This window comes from Herpailurus yagouaroundi, unplaced genomic scaffold, assembly GCF_014898765.1.
Source record: "Herpailurus yagouaroundi ecotype Mexico unplaced genomic scaffold, PumYag 216, whole genome shotgun sequence".
Lineage (NCBI taxonomy): Eukaryota > Metazoa > Chordata > Mammalia > Carnivora > Felidae > Herpailurus > Herpailurus yagouaroundi.
This window is the reverse complement of record NW_024412447.1, coordinates 9200739-9223029: the sequence shown is the minus strand read 5'-3', so window position 1 is coordinate 9223029 and position 22291 is coordinate 9200739. Positions and strand designations below refer to the sequence as shown.

Sequence of the window (22291 nt, the reverse complement as noted above, 5' to 3'; positions counted from 1 at the left end):
AAGAAATGGATGTGCAGGGGCGCCTGGGGGGCTCAGTCGGTTAAGCGTCTGCCTTCGGCTCAGGTCATGATCTCCCGCGACGGGCTCTGTGCTGACAGCTCAGAGCCTAGAGCCTGAGCCTTCATATTCTATGTCTCCCTCTCTCTCTGCCCCTCCCCCACTCACACTGTCTGTCTGTCTCTCTCATAAAACAGCCAATGTAGGAAGTGTGCCCTTGGGAAGAATGCAGCAGTGCACTTGAAGCAAAGCGTCGGTGCCCAGGAGGCAATTAAGATCCCCGCACTTGGAGATCCAAGAGGCTTTCTGCCTGTGTTTGCATCTATAATCGTGGTCACCAGGAGCAGTGAGGAAGGGAGACCGTCTGCTCTCTGCAGAGCCCAAACATCAAGGTTCTTGTCCTGCAAACCCAAACAACAGATGCGTGCTGGGAACACAAGTGGCTATTGGGAAACAGGTCTTCTCTTCTTTCCAGGTTTTTCTTCCCCTTAAACATATGACATTTCTAGAGGGCATGGAGAAGTCCAAATGCCATCACTGTGAAAAGTTAGATAAATTTTTCTCTACTAGAAACATGATTTGATTATTCCTTTGGAGGGATCTTTTCAGGAAACAAAAAAAATCATGCCCATGGTTAAAAAAGATCAAAAAGGGCAAAAGGAAGGGCGCCTTGGTGGCTCAGAGGGTTAAGTGTCAGACTCTTGATTGTGGCTCAGGTCATGACCTCGGGGTCATGGGATCAAACCCCACGTCAGGCTCCTCACTGAGCGTGGAGCCTGCTTGGGATTCTCTTTCTCTCCCTCTCTCTACCCCTCCCCCATTCATGCACACGCGCTCACTCTCACTCTCAAAACTAAACACTTTTTTAAAAAAGACAAGGGAAGGGGCGCCTGGGTGGCTCAGTCAGTTAAGCATCCGACTTTGGCTCAGATCATGATCTCATGGTTCATGGGTTCGAGCCCCACGTCAGGCTCTGTGCTGATAGCTCGGAGCCTGGAGCCTGCTTCGGATTCTGTGTCTCCCTCTCTCTGTGTTCCTCCCCCACTTGCACTCTGTCTCTCTCTCTCTCTCTCTCTCTCTCTCAAAAATAAATAAAGATTTAAAAAAAAAATTTTTTTTTAAAAGGACAAGGGGCGCCTAGGTGGCTCAGTTGGTTGAGCATCTGACTTCAGCTCAGGTCATGATCTCATGGTTCATGAGTTCAAGTCCTACGTTGGGCTCACTGCTGTCAGCACGGAGCCAGAATCGGATCCTCTGTCTCCCTCTCTCTCTGCCCCTCCCCCACTTGCGCTCGCTCTCAAAAATAAACATTTAAAAAAATTATGTCAATGAAAGTATCTTAATAATATGAACATCCAGTTCAGTTGGGAGTTCTTCCATTTGACAAATGTAATATTTATGTGGAACTGCTGGAATCTTTTATTTTCTCAGTTTTTCCCTGACTGGATAGGACTGAGGCTAGAATTTTCCCTTTCAATAAAAGGAACACAAAAAAATGAACATGTTATGATGTACAACATGAGGACTGTAGCTAACACTACTGTAGGATATGTGGGAAACTTTTTTTTTCTTCTAAGAATTTTTTTAAAGTAATCTCTACACCCAACATGGGGCTCAAATTCACTACCCCAAAATCAAGAGTCATGTGATCCCCCATCTGAACTGGCCAGGCACCCCTGTGGGAAAGTTCTTAAGAGTGAATCCTAAGAGTTCCCATCGTAAGGAGAAATGCTCTATTCTTTTTATTGTATTTATAAGAGATGATGGATGTTAACTAAACCTATCACGATTTCACAATACATGCAAATCAAACCATCATGCTGTATGCCTTAAACTCCTACAGTGATATATGTTGATTATTTCTCAAGAAAAGTGGGGGAAAAAAGATTTGAAAAACTGAACATGTTATTTGTAAACTGATGTTTAGTAACTAGTCATAAACTTGAAATACTAGAATATATTATAAGCCTAATTCTAGGTAGTCTTATGAATGGATCTCTTTTGACTAATGTAAATATAAATTCAAAAGACAGTTTCAAGATTATTTTTTAATTTTTTTTAAATGTTTATTCATTTTTTAGAGAGAGAGACAGAGCACGAGCCGGGGAGGGACAGAGATAGAGGGAGACAGAGAATCTGAAGCAGGCTCCAGGCTCTGAGCTGTCAGCACAGAGCCCGATGCGGGGCTGGAACCCATGAACCAGGAGATCATAACCTGAGCCGAAGTTGGAAGCCAACCGACTGAGCCACCCAAGCACCGCTCAAGATGTTTTAACATGTAATTTTTTTCAATTTTAGAGAGAGAAAGAGAAACAGAGAGCAAGTGCACTAGTGGGGGAGAGGGGCAGAGGAAGAAAGAATGTTAAGCAGGCTCCACACTTAGTGCCATGGGGGCTCGATCCCACAATCCTGGGATCATGACCCAAGCTGAAATCAAGAATCGGATGCTCGACTGAGCCATCCAAGCACCCAAATAAAAAAACTTAAAAAAAAAAAAAAAAAAATGTAGCTTCTTGTGAATCACACCTAAAAAAAAAAAAAAAAAAGAGGTGCTCCTGGGTAGCTCAGTCAGTTAGATGTCCAACTCTTGATTTTGGCTCCAGTCATGATCTCACAGTTCATGGGTTCAAGCCCTGTGGTCAGACTCTGCGCTGATAATTCAAAACCTGCTTGGGTTTCTCTCTCAACCTTGCTCTCTGACCCTCCCCCACTCACATGCTGACTCTCTCAAAAAGTAAATAATTTGGGGGCACCTGGGTGGCTCAGTCAGTTGAGCGTCTGACTTCGGCTCAGGTCATGATCTCTCGGTCCGTGAGTTCGAGCCCCGCGTCGGGCTCTGTGCTGACAGCTCAGACCCTGGAGCCTGTTTTGGATTCTGTGCCTCCCTCTCTCTGACCCTCCCCTGTTCATGCTCTGTCTCTCCCTGTCTCAAAAATAAATAAAACATTAAAATAACTTAAAATAAAATAAAATAAAAAATAAAAAATAAAGTAAATAATCTTAAACAAAGGAAAAAGTAGCTCTGAAAAAAAAATATTTGTGGGGTACCTGGGTGGCTCAGTCAGTTGAGCATCTGGCTCTTGATATCAACTCAGATTATGATCTCAGGTTCTTGGGATTGAACCCTGCATTGGGCTCTGCACTGAGCATGGAGCCTGTTTAAGATTCTCTCTCTCCCCCTCTGTCCCTCTCCTCTGCTCACACATTCTCTCGGGAAAAAAAAGAAAGACATTTAAAGTATTTATTCATTTATTCATTTATGTGTTCTCTACACCCTATGTGGGGCTTGAACTCATGACCCCGAGATCAAGAGTTGCATGCTGTTCCAACTGAACCAGTTAGGCACCCCAAAGCTACAGTTTTTGATAAGGCTTTGAAACCATGCTCCATAGGGTTAATGGGGTTGAAACTAACAGGAAATTAAAAAAAAAATTTTTTTTTAATGTTTATCAATTTTTGAGAGAGAGAGGCAGACTGCAAGCAGAGGGAAGGGCAGAGAGAAAGGAAGTAGGCTTCAGGCTCCAAGCTGTCAGTGCAGAGCCCGATGCGGGGCTTGGACCCACAAACTGTGAGATCCTGACCTGAGCCAAAGTTGGTCGCTTAACCAATTGAGCCACCCAGGCACCCCGAAACTAACAGGAAATTTAAAGCTTGTTTTTCAGAGACCTGTTTCTCCCTAATCAGCTATGGCTTTTTTTTTCCAGACCTCACTAACAAATCCACTACGTCTCTGCAGAAGCCTAGACTTAAGGTCACTGATAGGGTTCCAGCCGATGAACATACAAAGCCCTGCATTCCTGACTGGAAATAAGAGCCCAAAACCCCATCCCGCTCTCAGAGCATGCACAGAGCCCCTTCTCTCTGCCCTAAGATGACCTCCTGAATTTTGTCTCATTTTAATGCTGTGTCCACTATAAAGTGAACATGAGATATATGTTAACATACATTTGTGTGATATGAATGCTCCACCTTTTCTCATAAACAGTCTTAAGTCTCCCCATCCTTTTCACCAATATGTACGAAATCCCAACCCCTAGGATTATCAAACACTTGTTCTCTTCCCCTTCAGGAAGGCAGATTTGAGGCTCACCCTCCTGTCATTTGGCTGTTCTCAAACCCTTTCCTTGCTGTAGGATTGGCTTTGCTGTGCCATGGCGGGCAGACAAATTGGGTTCGGTTATAGCTTCTTAACAAGAGGACTGGGAGACGCCTGGGGGGCTCAGTTGGTTAAGCAGATCTTGATCTCAGCTCAGGTCATGATCTCATGGTTTCGTGAGTTCAAGCCCCACATCGGGCTCTGTGCTGACAGCATGGAACCTGCCTGGGATTCTCTCTCTCCTCTCTCTCTGCCCCTCCCCTACTGGTGCTGTGCACCCCCCCCCAATAAACAAACATTTAAAAAATTAAAAATGAACAAACCAAGAGGATTGGATGTGTTGCTCTAATCTTCCAAGAAGGGCCATTTTATTTTTTTTTAATTTCTACAATCATGTGGTCTTTAGCTTTGGGGACTATTGTGCATATATGTGCAGATACAAATTTAAATCAGCACAGACCTCATCACATGTGTCCCAGATGACATTGACTTAAAAAAAAATAATCCATGAAGCCAAGAGTTGGCTCTTTGAAAAATAAAAATCAACAAACCTTTAGCTAGATGGACTAAGAAGAAAAAGAGAGAGAAGATCCAAATTACTAAAGTCAGAAATCAAGGTAGGGACATTACTACCAAGTCTACAGAAATAAAGAAGACTGTAAAAGAGTACTATCAACAATTATATGCCAAAAAATTTAATAACCTAAATGAAACTGACAGATGCCTAGAAACACAAACCTACCAAGACCAAATCACAAAGAAGGAAAAAATCTGAGTAGACCTATAACCAGTAAGGAGATTGAATCAATGATCAAAAATCTCCTGGGTGGCTCAGTTGGTTGAGCATCTCTCTTTTTTTTGTTTTGTTTTTAAGTTTATTTATTTTGATGGGGGTAGGGGGGAGGGTCTTTCTGAGAGAGACAAAAAATCAGAGGGGGAGGAATCGGGGGGAGAGAGACAGAAAACCAGAGGGGGAGGGATGGGGGTGGGGGGAGACAGAGGATCAAAGCAGTCTCTGTGCTGACAACAGAGAGCCCAATGTGGGGCTCAAACTCACAAACCATGAGATCATGACCTGAGCCAAAGTTGGACGCTTGACCAACCCAGGCACTCAAGCATCTGACTCTTGATTTCCGCTCAGGTCATGATGCCAGGGTCATGGGATCAAGTCTGGCATCAGGTTCCATGCTCAGTTTAGGTTCCATTTCCCCCTCTCCTTATTCCCTACTTGTGCTCTCTAAAAAAATTTTAAACTCTCCTGACAAAAAAAAAAAAAAGGAGAAGAAGCGTTGCATAGACCACTCAACCACTCTAATTATCAGGCTGGATCTATACAGGATATATATTCATAGAAAAGAGTTTAAACTACATTCAATATTATTATAATTCACATGTATATTCTTGTACTGGTAGAGTTGACCCAAAGCAGAATTATAAGCCAGGTATAGTGCATGCACTGAGGTTTTTCCCTGGTCTGTACTCTCCCCAAGTCCACTACTCTGAAGGGTCTTTCCCATATCTGACCAAAAGCAGATCCCAGAAAAGATCTCATCCATTGCTTCTTACCAATCTAACACTTCAGAATTCAGTGTATTGTCTTGAAAGATGATGATAAACCTTTTGAAATCCCTGACCTAGAGATCTATTCATCCCCAAAGAGAAGAATTTCATGTGTTTATTAAAATATTGATTTAGGGGCGCCTGGGTGGCGCAGTCGGTTAAGCGTCCGACTTCAGCCAGGTCACGATCTCACGGTCCGTGAGTTCGAGCCCCGCGTCGGGCTCTGGGCTGATGGCTCAGAGCCTGGAGCCTGTTTCCGATTCTGTGTCTCCCTCTCTCTCTGCCCCTCCCCCGTTCATGCTCTGTCTCTCTCTGTCCCAAAAATAAATAAATGTTGAAAAAAAATATTTAAAAAAAAATAATAAATAAAAAATAAAAAAAAATAAAATATTGATTTAGAGTTCCTGGGTGGTGTAGACAATTGAGCGTCCAACTCTTGGTTTCAGCTCAGGTCATGGTCTCATGGTTTGTGAGTTCGAGCCTCACATTGGGCTCTGTGCTGATGGCATGGAGCCTGCTTGAGATTCTGTCTCTCCTTCTCTCTGTCCCTCTTACACTTGTGCTTGCATGCTCTCTCTCTCTCTCTCTCAAAAATAAATAAACTAAAAAAAAAAAGATTTAAAATACAATTTATTTAATAAAGAAAAATCAGCCCTGGACCTGATGCATTCACTGGTGAATATGTAAAGAAGAACTAATCCCAATACTTCTCACTTTTCAAAAAAAATTGAAGAGGAAAGAACACTTCCGAAGTCATTCTATGAAGCCAACGTTACCCTGATACCAAAGCAAAAGAAACTACAAGAAAAACAGAGAAACAAAAAACCTACAGGCCAGTATGAACACTGATGCATAAATTCTCCAAAAAAATATTAGCCGCATATTAAAAGGATTACATACCATAAACAAGTGGGATTTATTTGTGAAATGTAAGGACAATTCAACACACCAAAATGTCAATGTAATATACCACATCAACAGAATGAAAGAAAGAAACCACATGATCATTCCAACTGATGAGAAAAAGCATTTGACAAAATGTGGTACACTCTCATAAGAAAGACGTGCAACAAACCAGGAATAAAAAGAAACTACCTCAACATACTAAAACCACATGTTAAAAAAAAAAAAATGGAGCAAACGTCATATTCAATGGTGAAAAACTAAAGACATTTCCTCTAGGTCAGGAAAAACACAAGGATGTGGACTTTCACCACTTTTATTCAACAAAGTACTAGAAGCCCTAGCCAGAGCAATTAGGCAAGAAAAGGAAATAGAGGGCATCTAAATTGTAAAGGAAGAAGCAAAATCAGCGCAGTTTGCAGATGACATCATCTCATATGTGTAAAAACAAAACAAAACAAAAAAAAAGGCAAAACAAAACAAAAAAACCCTAAAGGGCACCTGGCTGGCTCAGTTGGAGGAGCAAGTGACTCTTGATCTGGGGTTCATCAATTTGAGACCTATGGTGACTGCAGAAATTACTAAAAAAAAAATAAACTTCTAAAAATTCCATACATTAAAATATATTCTTTGTACTGTAAAGTTCAATGAGATTTGAAAAACCCTGAAGATCTGACCAAAAAAAACAAAACAAACAAACAAAAAAAACCTGTTAGAACTAACAAATGAATTCATCACAGCTACAGGATATAAAGTTAACACACAAAAATCAGTTGTGTTTCTATACACTCACAATAAACGACCTGACAAAGAAATTAATAATTCCATTTTCAATTATGTCAAAAGGAATAAAATACTTAAGAATTAATTTAACCAAAGAAGCAAAAGACTTGTACGTGGAAAACTACAAAATGTTGCTGAAAGAAATTAAAGGACAAATTAGTGGAAAAACTCTCCATGTTCATGAACTGGGAAACAATGTTGTTAAGATGTCAATACTATACAAAACAAAATTTCAAAACAATCTATAGATTCAATGCACTATCTATCAAACTCCCAATGATTTTTTTTATAGAAAGAGAAAAACCCAGGGTGCCTGGGTGGCTCAGTTAGTTAAGTGGCCGACTGATTTTGGCTCAGGTCATGGTCTCAGGATTCATGAGATCAAGCCCCACATCGGGCTCTGCACTATATCTTCCCCACCCCCTCCCGCCCCCCCAAAATAAATAAACATGGAAGGAAGGAAGGAAGGAAGGAAGGAAGGAAGGAAGGAAGGAAGGAAGACACATCCTCTAAAATTCGTACAGAATCTCAAGAGACTAAGAATGGGACAGTCTTTTCAAACAATGGTGCTGGGAAAATTGGATATCCTCATGCAAAAGAATGAAGTTGGACCTTTATCTAACACTACATACACAAATTAACTCAAAATGGATCAAAGACCTAAATGTAAGACCAGAAGTATAAACTTGAAGAAGAAAACATAGGGCAAATCTTCATGACATTGGATTCGGCAATGATTTCCTGGATAGGACACCAAAGGCATGGGCAACAAATGAAAAAGAATTAGGCAAACTGAAATTCATGACAGTTAAATTTGATAAGGTATTAATATCCAGAATATGTAGATAACTGATAAAACTCAAAGGTAAAAAAAAAAAAAATGATTCAAAAACAGGCAAAGGACTCGATCCCATATTTCTCCAAAGAAGATACACAAATGGCCAATAAGTACATGGAAAAGATGCTCAACATCACTAATCATTAGGGAAATGCAAATCAGAATTATATGGAGATTCTATCTCCCTCCTCTTAGAATGATTACTACCCCCCCCCAAGAAAACAGAAAATAACAAGTGTTGACAATGACATGGAAGAATTAGAAATTTGTGAACCCTTGTGTTCATGTAAAATGATGCAGCTGCTGTGGAAAACAATGGGGCAATTTCTCAAAAAATTAAAAATAGAATCACCACATGATGCAACAATTCCATTTCTGGTTTATATACCCAAAATAAATAAAAGCAGGGGCTCAGAAATATTTGTACACCCATGATCATCATCATTCACGATAGCTAAAACATGCAGGCAACCCAAATGTCTGTTGAAAATAAATGGATAAGCAAAATGTGGTATATACATACAACGGAATATTATTCAGCCTTAGGAAAATTCTGCAATATGCTACAACATGAAGAACCCGGATGATGTGATGATGCTCAGTGAAATAAGCCGGTTGCAAAACACAAATACTGTATGGCTCCACTTACATGACCTGCAATGGTCAAAAATCATAGAGGCAGATGGAGCGCCTGGGTGGCTCAGTCGTTTAAGCATCCGACTTCGGCTCAGGTCATGATCTCACAGTTTGTGGGTTCAAGCCCCGCATCGGGCTCTGTGCTGACAGCTCAGAGCCTGGAGCCTGGCTTCGGATTCTGTGTCTCCCTCTCTCTCTGTTCTTCCCCTACTCATGCTCTGTCTCTCTCTCTCCTTCAAAAATAAACTTTAAAAAACATTCAAAAATTTTTTTAAAAATCACAGAGGCAGAAAGGAGAATGGGGATTTCCAGGGGACTAGGGATGGGAGGGATGGGGAGTTAGTGTTCAATGGGTGTAAGTTTTAGAGTTTACAGGATGAGGAGTTATGGAGATGGATGGTGGTGTGCATAATACCGTGCAACATTATGAACGTATTTGATACACTGAACTGTACAATTAAAAGTGGTCAAAACAGCACATTTTATGTTATGTGTATTTTATTGTGATTTTTTTAACTGGGGGAGAAAAAAAAATCACAAGTTCACACCAATCAGAATGCAAAAATTTTCCAGGCTGACAAAAGGTGTCGGTAGGTATGGGTCTTACACTGACGATGGGAATGCAAAATGATCATCTTTTTGGAGGCAATTTGACAATACTGTAGTGAAAGCAGAATCTGCAACTTGTCAATTCCATTTCTAGTTAGGTACCCTGAAGAAATTCTTGCCCGTGAATAAGAGTCGCACAAGGCACTGTTCATCAATACAAACACAACGCAAGCAACACATCACGACTGATTAGCAATGGGCGCTACCCTGACAGTTAAAACAGATCTTCACATTTAGACATGGGGCGGGGAGGTGGGGCAGATCTCAAAAATTCTAAGAAAAAGCAAGCTGCAGAATGATTGTACATTACGGTACAATTTGTATAAATGATCAAGCCACACGTTATTTCAGGATGCCTGCATATATAGTAAAAATGTAAAAATACAGAACCGATCATCTTTGGGGAGGAGAAGCGATGGGATCAGGATGGGGTACGATAGAGGGGTACATCTATGTGTAACGTTATGTACACTGAATCTGAGTGGTGGGTACATGGGCATTTATCAGCATCACTATGTATTTGCTGGATGTTTGAAATGTTTCACTTGACAAGAACACAGGTCTTCCAAGAACTTCTAGACCTAACCTGGAATGATTTCCAAGTCATGTGACAATTAGTAGCATCATTTTAAGCTATGTCGAAGGAATCTAAAGGTTTTCTAAAGTCATTTATTCCCTCATCCCCATAGGTTTGTTGATTCACCAAAAATCGTATTTTTAAAGCACTTACCCAATAGGCAGAGATAGTTGGGTTCAGTCAGTCGTGACAGTTTTGTGACCTGATTCAAGATGTTGTAAAGCTCTGTTGGTTCACACAAAACCAAACCAGCCATCCTACTGGGAAGAATCAACAATGTATAAGCTTAGTACCTCTTTATTTTATTTATTTACTTTAGAGTGAGAAAAAGCGCAAGAGCGAGCAGGGGAGAGAGGGAGAGGGAGGGAGAAAAAGGGGGGGGGAGGGAGGGGAAGACAGAACCTTAAGCAGGATCAATGCTCAGCATGGAGCCTAGTGGACTAGTGCCTCTTTCCATTTTATTTTTTATATATATATTTTAATTGTTTTTAACGTTTATTTATTTTTGAGACAGAGAGAGACAGAGCATGAACGGGGAAGGGTCAGAGAGAGGGAGACGCAGAATCCGAAACAGGCTCCAGGCTCTGAGCTGTCAGCACAGAGACCAATGAGGGGCTGGAACCCACCAACCACGAGTTATTTGTGGGTTATTTGTAGGCGCCCCTATATATTTTAATTTTTAATGTTTATTTTTAAGAGAGAGAGTGCAAGCTGGGGAGGGGCAGAGAGAGGGAGACACAGAAACGAAAGCACGCTCCAGGCTCTGAGCTGTCAGCACAGAGCCCGAGGTGGGGCTCGAACTCACGAACTGCGAGATCATGACCTGAGCCAAAGCCTGACGCTTAACCGACTGCGCCACTCAGGCGCCCCCTTCTTTCCATTTTAAATGAATGGCCAGGGGTGCCTGGGTGGCTCAGTCGGTTAAGCGTCCGACTTCAGCTCAGGTCACGATCTCGCGGTCCATGAGTTTGAGCCCCGCGTCGGGCTCTGGGCTGATGGCTCAGAGCCTGGAGCCTGCTTCCGATTCTGTGTCTCCCTCTCTCTCTGCCCCTCCCCCGTTCATGCTCTCTCTCTGTCTCAAAAATAAATAAAACGTTAAAAAATTAAAAAAAAAAATGAATGGCCAAAGATACTGGATTAAACTCTTTAACACACCTTCAAACAAAGATGAAAATAATCATGAAGGTGATCCGGAAAGCTTCAAAAATTTGTAGTAACATGTGCATCACAGAGAATCAAGTATTGTACACAGGATATCTGAGCCAGAGAAATACACAGTAGGCTGTAATACAGTCACCGATTCCTTTCTTCTTTCATTTCATTACTGAGCACCTACTGTATACCAGGCACTGGAAATAACTGGTGAAACAGACTACCCTCATGAAGGTTACAGCCTAGCATGGAATACAGACATTGAGCCAAAAACCACATTATAAATAGGAAAAGCACTACAAGAGTCAGCATCCAGTGTTGGAGGACAAGCTAACAGGAGGGCCTCATCTGGCTGGAGCAGACAGAAAGGGCTGAGATGCGACTGCTAGGCTGAACCAGGTGGCTATGCAAGACTTAGCCAGGCAGAGAAGGGAGAGAGGGTGAGGAAGGGAAGAACATTCAGTACTTGACAGAGTCCAAAGGAGGCTGGTGTGACAGCAGGTAGAGAGTAATAAGCCATGACCCTGCGGAGGGGCCTTGTAGGCTGAGGACAAAGATCACGGAGGCCAAAGTTGGGTGGAGAATCGCTGATGTGTACTGACAGAACTGCCTGCCCGGGCTGGGCTGGGCTCTTGTGCCCCAAGAACATGGAGGGGGAAAGGTTGGGCCTGTGCAGCCACTTCTACAGGAAGGCTACCTTTTAGCAGGGGTGGGGGCTACAAAGAGTTAGCCAGCAGGCCTCTGGCGGCCAGCAGGGGGCATGTGGGAGAGAAGTTGAGTCTAGGGATAATCTTGCTCAGGACAGTTAGGACCCACTTCAGAGTAACCAGTAGAATGCTCTTGGGAAAGGCCACCCCCCTCACCATGGGCCCTGGATCCTTCCCACTAAGTCATCAGCCTCCCCTCCAACATCACCAATTTCAGCCTCCACATGGATCATTCCTATCAGCAGGCAAACATCCTCGGTACCCATCTCTGTTCTCTACAGAGAGACATCTCACTCCCTCCACTTCCTCGCTTCCAGACTCTCTAGGTCCAAATCCTGGCTGTGCGGCTTACTGTCGGCTGCCTGATCAGGGGGGAGTAATTAGTCTCTCTGCGCCTCAGTTTCTACCTCTATAAAACGGGGCTATTAGTAATATTGCCACTTCTGTAAAAACCAAGATAATAGCACCTCCCTATTGTGTGTGGATTAATGAAATTACACATGTGAGACATTCTGAACAGGGAAGAAATACAATCTTCTCCCCTGGACCCCATCGAACCGTAGGAATTGTTCTTATCAAGGTCATCAACAATGTCCACCTCCCCTCAGCCATTAATCACTTCTCCCTGGGCTCAAAGGATGGAGCCTCTTAGCACTTAACCCAGTTCAGCACCTCTCCCTCCCAATACTCTCTACTCTCAGAACACTCCACTCCCCAGGCTTCTCTTCTCCCACTGTTTGCTGCTACTTGGTCTTCTGGGTGGGAGGCTCTATTTCCTCATGTTAAGAAAGTCCATGGGGCTCCTGGGTGGCTCAGTCAGTTAAGTATTCAACTCCTGGTTTCTGCTCAGGTCACCATGATCTCACAGTTCAGGAGCTGGAACCCCTCATTGGGCTCTGCACTTGACACTGAGGAGCCTGCTTCGGATTCTCTCTCTCTCTCCCTGTTTATTTTAAGAGAGAGGGGGGCGCCTGGGTGGCGCAGTCGGTTAAGCGTCCGACTTCAGCCAGGTCACGATCTCGCGGTCCGTGAGTTCGAGCCCCGCGTCGGGCTCTGGGCTGATGGCTCAGAGCCTGGAGCCTGTTTCCGATTCTGTGTCTCCCTCTCTCTCTGCCCCTCCCCCCGTTCATGCTCTGTCTCTCTCTGTCCCAAAAATAAATAAACGTTGGAAAAAAATTAAAAAAAAAAAAAGAGAGAGAGCACAAGTAGGGGAGAAACAAAATGAAAATAAAAAGATATTTAGATACACCCGGTCATGATCTCACAGTTCACAAGTTGGAGCCCCGCATCAGGCTCTGTGCTGACAGCTTATATCCTGGAGCCTGCTTTGGGTTCTGTGTCTCCCTCCTTCTCTGACCTCCCTGGCTCACGCTCTGTCTCTCTCTCTCAAAACATTAAAAAAATTTTCTTTTAAGATATATTTAAAAAACAAAAGTCCTTAGGCAGTCATCTCTTTCCTTCTCTGTCTACACTCTCTGTAGGACAGGGCTCTCAACCTCAGCACCGTTGACATTGACATTCGAGGCCAGAAAAGTCTGTGCTGTGGGGGGGGGCTGACCTGTGCATTGCAGGATGTTTAGCAGCATCCCTGGCCTCCACCCCGTAGATGCCAGTAGCAAAGCCCTCCCCACCCAGTTGTAAACAACCCAAACTGTTTCTGGATGTTGCCAAATGTCCCCTGAAAGAAGAGGGCAAGTCACTGCTACTTGAGAACCACTACTAGAAGATCTAGAGCCTAGGGGCGCCTGGGGGTTCAGTCGGTTAAGTGTCTGACTTCGGCTCAGGTCATGATCTCGCGGTCTGTGAGTTCGAGCCCCGCGTCGGGCTCTGTGCTGACCGCTCAGAGCCTGGAGCCTGTTTCGGATTCTGTGTCTCCCTCTCTCTCTGACCCTCCCCCATTCATGCTCTGTCTCTCTCTGTCTCAAATATAAATAAACGTTAAAAAAAAATTTTTTTTTAATGTTAAAAAAGCAACTAAAGAAAAAAAAAAAGATCTAGAGTCTAAGTGATTTGAATACCATTTATAAACCAATGAGTCCCAAATCGTAGTCCTGCTTGACCTCTCCATTGAGCTCGACCCACCTGGATGCCTCATTGGGCCTCTCAAACATAACATGGCCAAAACAACTTTTAATTCACACGTGCCCATACCTTCAATGCCTCTCTTTTAGTTTCCTCAGCCTCAAAAGACAGCACCATTATCCACCTAGCTATTCAAGTCCATACCCCGAATCCCTCTTTCCCCCGGCCCCTCACATCCAATCCATCAGCTCTAGTACTTAAACACATTTCAAACCCATCCACTTTGCTCCAGCTCCAGAGCTAACCTTCTACACCAGGGTACTATCATCTCTCTCCTGGTGATGCCATACTTCCCAACTGAGCTTCTGGCTTCTTGCCTTCTCCCTATGATCTCATCTTTACATGGCACTCAGGGCGATCTTTTCAAACTATGGGTGTCTTCGTCTTCACCTCACTGCCACCATTCGACACAATGCACTCATCGGTTTGCTTGCTTTACCACCAATCTTATCCTCTGGGAATGTGCGGGGCATACATACAACAAAGGGCAGGGACCTTGCCCTTTTGTTCACTGTATCCTCACCCAGTGCCCACGATTTTTGGTGAAGGGTGCTCAATAAGCACACGTTGGACGAATAGTCACCATTCCCGCCTTCGTCAATGGGGCCATCTTGACTTGAGGCCACACAGACGCGCCTAAGGACCTCCCCACTCCCACCCCCAGTCACATCCCAGATCCTCTGCCTCTGAAAGCCCGGGTTCACTAGTGGCGTCCAGGTGAAAACCCAGCCCCAGGGATCAACTCCTCCAGAGTTCTCTGCTTCCCCAAGGGAGAACTCTCCCTGGTCAAGCAAGAACTGCCCTCATCCGCTGATAAAGTATGAGAGGGATAAGAACGGCTCCTGAACCTAACAGCACAGTTTTGTGGGGTTTTTTTAATGTTTATTTTTGAGAGAGGAGAGCATGAGCAGGGGAGGGGCAGAGAGAGACAGGGGGAGAGAGGGTCCAAAGCGGGCTCTGTGCTGACAGCAGAGAGCCAGATGTAGAACTCAAACTCACGAACCAGGAGATTGTGACCTGAGCTGAAGTCGAACGCTTAACCAACTGGCACTATCACCCCTGCCCCTAAACGGCACAGTTCTGAAGGAGGACGCAGCCCTGTGAGCTAAGATCACGGGCACTGCTAGCCCGGGCAGGCGGAAGGCTTTCCACTTCTTTTAGTGCTGCTCCCACCTCTACAAGGTTGACAATGCTCTTGGCTCGGCTGTTGGGCCCTGAGAATATTTTGACATTTTGAGCTTTTACACAGACCATTAAACTAATGTTGGCAAGTTTTTGCCAAAAATATTTTCCTTTGTGAGTTCCACTAAAGCGGACTGAATTCCTTGATTTCATTTCATAGTTAACTAATTCTGATTTTTTTCAATTTTGTTTAGCCAAAATTAGTTTCCCCAAGATCAAGCTTTTTTTTTTCTGTGTGATTTTTACAATAAAGGTTTGATCCCTCAGTCAGATGTTTATCCTAGCAGCATTGACTATGATTATTTCTATCAAGCATCCTTTTCCTAATGGCCTGTTCAAAACACTAGTGCCAAAATGGCAAGTTTAGGACATCCCCCTGTGGACTCTTTCAGCAGAGATAGAGATAGGCTCTTTTTGAGACTTTGGGGGTGGGGGTCAGTGTGATGGGTTTTGCAGGGGAACGGGGCAGGCAGATGGGAAGAGTGGCCAGAGGAAGCTGGCTTCAGGGGGTCAGAGATACCAATCTTCCTGTGAATTGACCAGTTTGGGAAACCCACATGGCTTTGTGGGTGGCAAGCAGAGCCACCCCAAAACACTTGCACATTACACACCCACCAGTAGGGAAGTTCTTCACCCTTCACTGTAAAGGCCTGGCCTCTCTCCGAACCAGGTGTGTGTGCAGCTCTGTCAGCCCAGAGCTGTCTGGATGCAACTGGGCTGGTAAACTCTACTCCAGTGAGGACACAAGGTCTATATTCGGGGAAAACTGCCAGTTAGGAAGGGATGTTTCATTAGGGGTTGACACAGCCTGAGATGAAGCTGGAAACTAGCCAGACCCAGCCCTTCTTGCCTCCCTGTGCTTGAGGAAAGGCTGTACCAGATCCTTTGGGTACACAAGGACGTCCATCCTGGCTGATGGCATCGCCGACAGAGGCTGGGCCTCACATCAGGCTTTTCAAAGGACTTTCAGGACAGAGTTTGGTCGACTCTTGGCCTCACACAGTCTGGGTGGACACAACTGATGGGCTTCTGGTGGAGAAGAGGCAATGCTCCATGCTCCTGGAGAAGCCAGCCCATAAGCTTTACTGTGGGTTCCTGGCTCGGGCTAAGACTGCACAGATAGGACTCAGGGTCCACAGCTAACCCCACTGTACCCTGGTTCTCTGTGTGAAGCAGAGGCTGTGCCAGGATGACCAAGGCTTAAATACAGGAACAGGCTTTAACACTATAACTATCACCCGTAAACTGAAGCAGTTTACACAGGATTACACTGGAAAGGCTATAGAAATGTGACGTTGAAACGACAGACATAAATTGCCCAGCACTGGCCCTGGTGTGGAGCAGGAGCTTAGGAAACAGAAGTTCCTTCACTCCTACCCTCTCTCTCCTTTCAATTTCACCTAGGAGCCTCTGACAGCTCCAAATCCAGTAGACACAGAGCACCATTCAGAGAATCTCAGGCCAAGGAGCAAAGCAGGAGCTAGCCAAGTTTGTAAGTAGAGGGAGCCTTTGGTGTTGCTGTAGAGTCAAGATCCCCAAGGATCTGGTATAGCCTTTCTTCAATCACAGCCTGCCCCTTGACAAAACTAGAGCACACAGCGCCAGGCTATAGCGCCACAGGGTTGTGGAGGCTACCCGAGTGGTCTCGAAATCAGAGGCGCACCAGGTCCTACTGTTAGCGATGGCCAGAATCTCTGTATTTTGGAAGCAACAGGTCTGGGCCAGGGGCCCAGACCCAGCCGCACACATCCCCATCCCTTGCCTTCTACCTTGCCTTCACTCCCATGTCCCCACACCTAGGTACACTACACACCTGAGAGGTACCCTAGTAGTCCTGAGAGTGACAGGTCTTGCAAGCAATTCACCCGTCAGAGGTAGGGGCTGGTGAACTGCAACATAGTCTCCCAAAGGCCGTGACCATGACATCTGGTCTCTTCTCCTCCCACTCGGCCACCAGCATTTGCCTCTCCTCTGCTCCTTGATCAGGCTTAGGCCTCCCTTTCTGCTCCTCTGGCACGGGTCCTTGGCCCTGACCAGGCTCTGGACTGGGCACTGCTCCTACTTCCCTGACCTCTGGCTGACCTGGGAGACGGAAGGCTCTGCTCCTGACTCAGATCGGCCACCGTTGGCGACTCTCAGCTCTTGGGAGCTCTCGGGAGCTCCCTGCCGGTGCTTCTTGCTGCCGTGCTGCTGCTGGCCCACCACCTCCTACGTGTTCGGCCGGAACAGGTCTTGGAAGCCAAGTCCTTTGACTTCTGGCAGACATGAGCCACAGCTAAGTTAAAGCTATTTATCCCGATACAGTTCTGTTTTAAAACATCCAAGAGCACCTAGAGAAAAATAAACTCCCATGCAAGGTGGAATGATTACCACCTTTCTAACTTTTTCTTTTAGCTCCAAGGATCTGAAAGGAGAGATTGAAAATACTTCACTTGAGGGAAGCCTGGGTGGCTCAATGGGTTAAATGTCCGACTCTTGGTTTCTGCTCAGGTCATGATTCACGGTTCAGGAGTTCTAGCCCTGCATCTGGCTCTGTGCTGGTGGTGCAGAGTCTGCTTGAGATTCTCTCTCTCCCTCTCTCTCTGCCCCTCCCCTGCTCACACTCTCTCTCAAAATAAATAAATAAACTTAAAAATTTTTGGAAAAAAAAAAAAGACTTCACTTGAGGTATGATTTTAGTGTTGAAGAGAAGATAGGTTAACACATATACTGCACATATATATATTCATATGGGATATGTATCCAACATATATATAGGTTAGCATATATAGCAGCTAATAGAGACAGGATAGCCCATGACCATGGTCTAAGTCTATTGTAAGGCACAAAACGGTCAGTATATGTGGATGTGGATGGCTTGTGTACGTGAGGGGTAGGGCAAGGGGGGGGGGTCAATATATTCGCATATCATATATAAAAACATACAATGAAGAACAAACAAAATGAAACTATGGTGACAGAAGCAACAGTCTTGGGGGGACTGATGTAAAGGAGCATGAAGGAACTTTCTTGAATAGTGAAAATGTTTTATAGATTGTGTTGGGGGGTGGCGATTAAGGGTGTAAATAGTAAAAAACAGTCAACTGAACACTTAAGATCTGTATCATATACAAACCATACAACAATAAAAATAAATCCCCCTTGTAGATTCACGTTTGTGTGTTCAAAGATATGAATACGCAGATGTGTATGTGTGGATAGGAGTGTATGCAGCCCCATTTGCACATTGGTGACCTTGGTCTAGGGTCTGGGCTGTGGAAACCATGTGGACTTGGACACACAGAAGTACACACTGCAGAATTCAGCTTGGCCTCCACAGCTGTCAACTAATCCCTTTCTCACTATTCATTTGCCCAGAATTTTCTCAGTTGCTGTAACTGTTATCCAAACCTCCTCAACCCTCCTGGGGTCCCCATGGAGCATATTCTCTCATTTCCTATTTCTTGCCTGGGAAAGTTAAGGCCACTAGGTGTGAACAGCCCTTCTCAGCCAGCTGCACCCCCCCCCCGCCCTCCCCCCTGCCGCCAATCTCCGTTGGGGGCGGGGGGGGGGGGAGGCTACATGCTTTCTCCTGGAATCCTCTGACTTTATCCTCTCCCACTTAATCTTTCTCTCCTTTCAGGATCTCAGAGTTCTCCCCCCTCCTCCATTAGCATCTTTCTGAATTCCAAAATTCACAAGCCTGAGCTTTCTTGAAACAATTCATAAAGCCAGAAAGAAAATCCCTAGAATAGCCTGGCCTATGCCCTTTGAAGCTAGTGCAGGCAGAGAGGCAGGTGCCAGGCCCCAGCCCGGAAAAGTCTGAGGTTGGCTAGCTGTTAGCAAAGCAAGGAGAGTCAGATGCATTTGAAATGCCTTGCGCTCACCCAACTTCCACCCCAGGATTTTTTGGGGCAAAGAATGTGTGTTTCCTATAGATAAAATGTGGGCAAGAGAGAAGGCCAGCTAGAAGCCATCATAAAGGGACTTTGCCCAAGATGACCACTTGGAGGCACAATGGGCCAACTGCAGGTAGTAGGGGATTCCAGAAACCAGGGGCTGAAGAACAACTGAAAGCAAGACTGAGGCATAACCACTTAGGTCAAAGGAACTGCAGCTAGAGACCCACACAAGCACCACATGGAAGATAATCAGCTACAAACTCCTGTCAAGCTCAGAGAATACTAATACCAGATGACACAGGGACCTTTCCTGCCCCTACCTCTACTCCTACAACTGCAGTCTGAAGCCACAGTCTTTCGGGGGAGGTGGGGGTGTGAGGAAGCAAGATGGGAGAAATGGAGAAGTCAAGCACTCTCCCCTCCAAGGGTGGGAGCCTAAAGCAAGCTTAAGAGAGGAAGAGGAGGGGCTTGGACACTGAATTCGCTTGACTTGACTACTAATGTAAACGGGACATTACGGCTATTGCACGAAGTCTGTTTCGATGACTGGGGTGATCCGAGAGCAAGCAAAGAAATAAAGTAAGCATGGGGACGACAACAAAGCTGTTTCAGGACTGCAGTAGGCTTTCTGGACGAGGCCCTGCATGTTCAGTGTAACAGTCACACATGCAAAGGACAGCAGAGACACACCGTTTAATACAGCAGCTGTTAATGCTGTTATGAGCAATCTTGGGATTTGAAGGGAAGCAGCTGTGAACTGAATGCGAGGCTGGCTTTTCTAACAGTCAAGTTGCTTGGGATGGCCCGAGTAGACAACTTGGCAAGGAGAGGGAGGGTGTAGCCCAGTTGTAGGAGTGTGAGACTCCATGATTCACATTTTTCTCAGGGCCTCACCTCTCTCCCCCCTCTACAGGGATGCCTTTGGCCCTGGCCTCTCTCATGGGTTTCAATCCCACATTTCATGTTGGAGTAACTCCCAACCTGTCCACCAATATTTCTATGTGGACAAATCACCATCACTTCTAATTCAACCCAACTAAAATGGAGCTATTTTTTGCCTCTCTAGCCAGCTCTCCTTCCACATAACCCCCAAATCCCATTTCTGTACTTATATACTTCTCAGTCTGATCTTCCACATTTCTTTCATTCCTTTCTTTAAAAAAAAATTATATATATAATATATATAATGTATATGCACATATAATTATATATATGTATATATGTATATATATGTATATATATGTATATATAATTTTATACATAGATAGATATAGAAAGGGAGAGAGGGAGAGAGAAGGTGCACATGCACTGGGAGGGGCAGAGAGAATCCCAAGGGGGCTCCATGCTATCAGTGCAGAGCCCAATGTGGGGCTCGATCCCACGAACCATGAGATCATGGCCTGAGCTAAAATCAAGAGTTGGATGCTTAACTGACTGAACCACCCAGGCGCCCCCATCTTTCATTTCTTAAACCCGCAAACTAATCAATTTTTCCCTGGAGACTTCTCCCTCATTGGCCCCACTCCCTCCATGTCTATGGCCACCGTAACTCAGATCTTTAACATCTCCTAGGATAGCCTCCCAAACAATTTCCCTGCCCTCCAGATCTTGCCATCCGAATCCTTGGCAGGTTAAGGTCAGTTCAATCTTCCCCCATAGTGCCAGCGGCATCATCATAAACACTTGCTGCCTAAGGAATAAAATATAAACTTCTCAGCTAACATTCGTTGCTCCTGCACAATGTTTGTTCATTTGTTTTGCAACCTGCTTTTCTCAGCCTTATCTAAAGCTATTCAACTCTTCCAAAATTCAGAGATCTATGCTCAGTCTGCTGGACAGTAAAGGCTCAGGGATGAGAGATGTACTGGACCACAAGGTAGTCTCGGTTCTAGTGGTAAAATAGAGGGGTAAATAATTAACCAGAAAACAGTTGGTGGTAAGATACACTGCTCGTCTGCAGGTCCCCACTCCAACAGAGAGGATCTATTCACCATCTGTGGACTTGGGCTTTCCTAGCCCCAGGTTTTACTTTGGACTCTTCTTCCTCAACTCAAACACTTGCACCCCCACAGCCAGGCAAGGCTCTCTCTCTTCTCTGGAGTCGAATGGTCCCACTGAGTAACTCCCTCCTGAATGTCTCAGCTTGTTGCAGGGTTGGATGCACCTCCTGCTCTCATCGCACCTGGTAACTCTCCTAGTGTTGCCCATATCATGCTGCCTGCAATTTGCCCCTCTCTCCCACTAGACTCAGCTCCCTAAACGCAAGAAAATGGGCGGATCTTGTTAAACCAACAACCTGCTGCACCTCTATCTGCCCCCCACCCCCACCCCTTGACTGAGGGCAAGGAACTCTCTGTGTACCCAGGAAACAGTTGGGGGGAAATGAAGCTTCTATAATTCAGCTTATAAACGTTAAGTGATAAGTTCCTTGTGAGCAAGAACCACAGCTTTACTTCCTGTCTGGATAAACTCCAAACAAATCCCCTTATAACTGGGTGTCAAGCGAGTTTCTCCATACCTAAAGCAGAAACAATGTGGCCGTGTTCACAGCATGGCTGGGTAGACCTGAGGAGTAGGGATCGGGTGACCATGCAAGTTACCACCTAGATACCGGTTTCCTCCTCTGCAACACGGGGCTGCTTTCCTGAAACTATAATGGTGCCTCGCCCAGCAGTGCTGTGTCCGCCATTCTCAGTGGTGGTGTCTGTAAAGCTCTCTGAACCCTAACAGAGGGTCCTGTGCACCTCCAAGGACTAGGGTACTGGTGGGTGGGCGGTACGTGTACGTGACCCGGGGGAAGGAGGGGTGCATCGAAGTGACTGATGAGAGGGGACCCCATTCTCCCACCCCACCCCCAGGGCTCAACCTCCTCTCCCCTTTTCTTTTCCAGAGCTTTCCAGAGCTCGGAGGCCCTGCGGCCTCCCGGAGCAGGCTGGGTGGTATGGGCTGAGGTCTAGGGCCCGGACCGCACCCCCTCCGCCCGGCCTGCAGCGCGACCTCGACCTGTCTCCCTGTCAGGGCCTTTGTCTGGAGCCCCACCTGTAAAATGGCTCCTCTAAGGCTCTTCCAGTCTAAATCTCGACCTCTTCCACCGCTCTGGTGAGAACTCTCCCTCCCACTCGCGACCGCGGCTCCACCACCGGCCGCACGGAACGCTTCGCGCGCTACGACCCTGCCCTGACGGCGCTTCCTGCGCGAAGAAATCGATCCCCGGCAGTCCTTCTCCACCACAACCCAGAGATGGACGTGATACCGCGAGACTTGGGGGGAGGGCGGGGCCGGAAGCCG

At 45.5% G+C, this 22291-nt stretch overlaps 1 protein-coding gene across 5 annotated transcripts in view; it reads right to left on the bottom strand.

Moving 5' to 3' along the window:
- Nucleotides 1–22291, bottom strand: part of STYXL1 (serine/threonine/tyrosine interacting like 1) — a 91870-nt gene that overhangs the window by 50596 nt on the left and 18983 nt on the right. For 3 of the 5 annotated variants that reach the window (XM_040456095.1, XM_040456099.1, XM_040456098.1), the window contains one exon: nt 10153–10259. In XM_040456095.1, the coding sequence (XP_040312029.1) occupies nt 10153–10259 (107 nt within the window). Of the gene's footprint in view, nt 1–10152; nt 10260–22042; nt 22215–22291 lie in introns of those variants that run through there. The other 2 variants (XM_040456097.1, XM_040456096.1) reach the window with 2 other exon arrangements.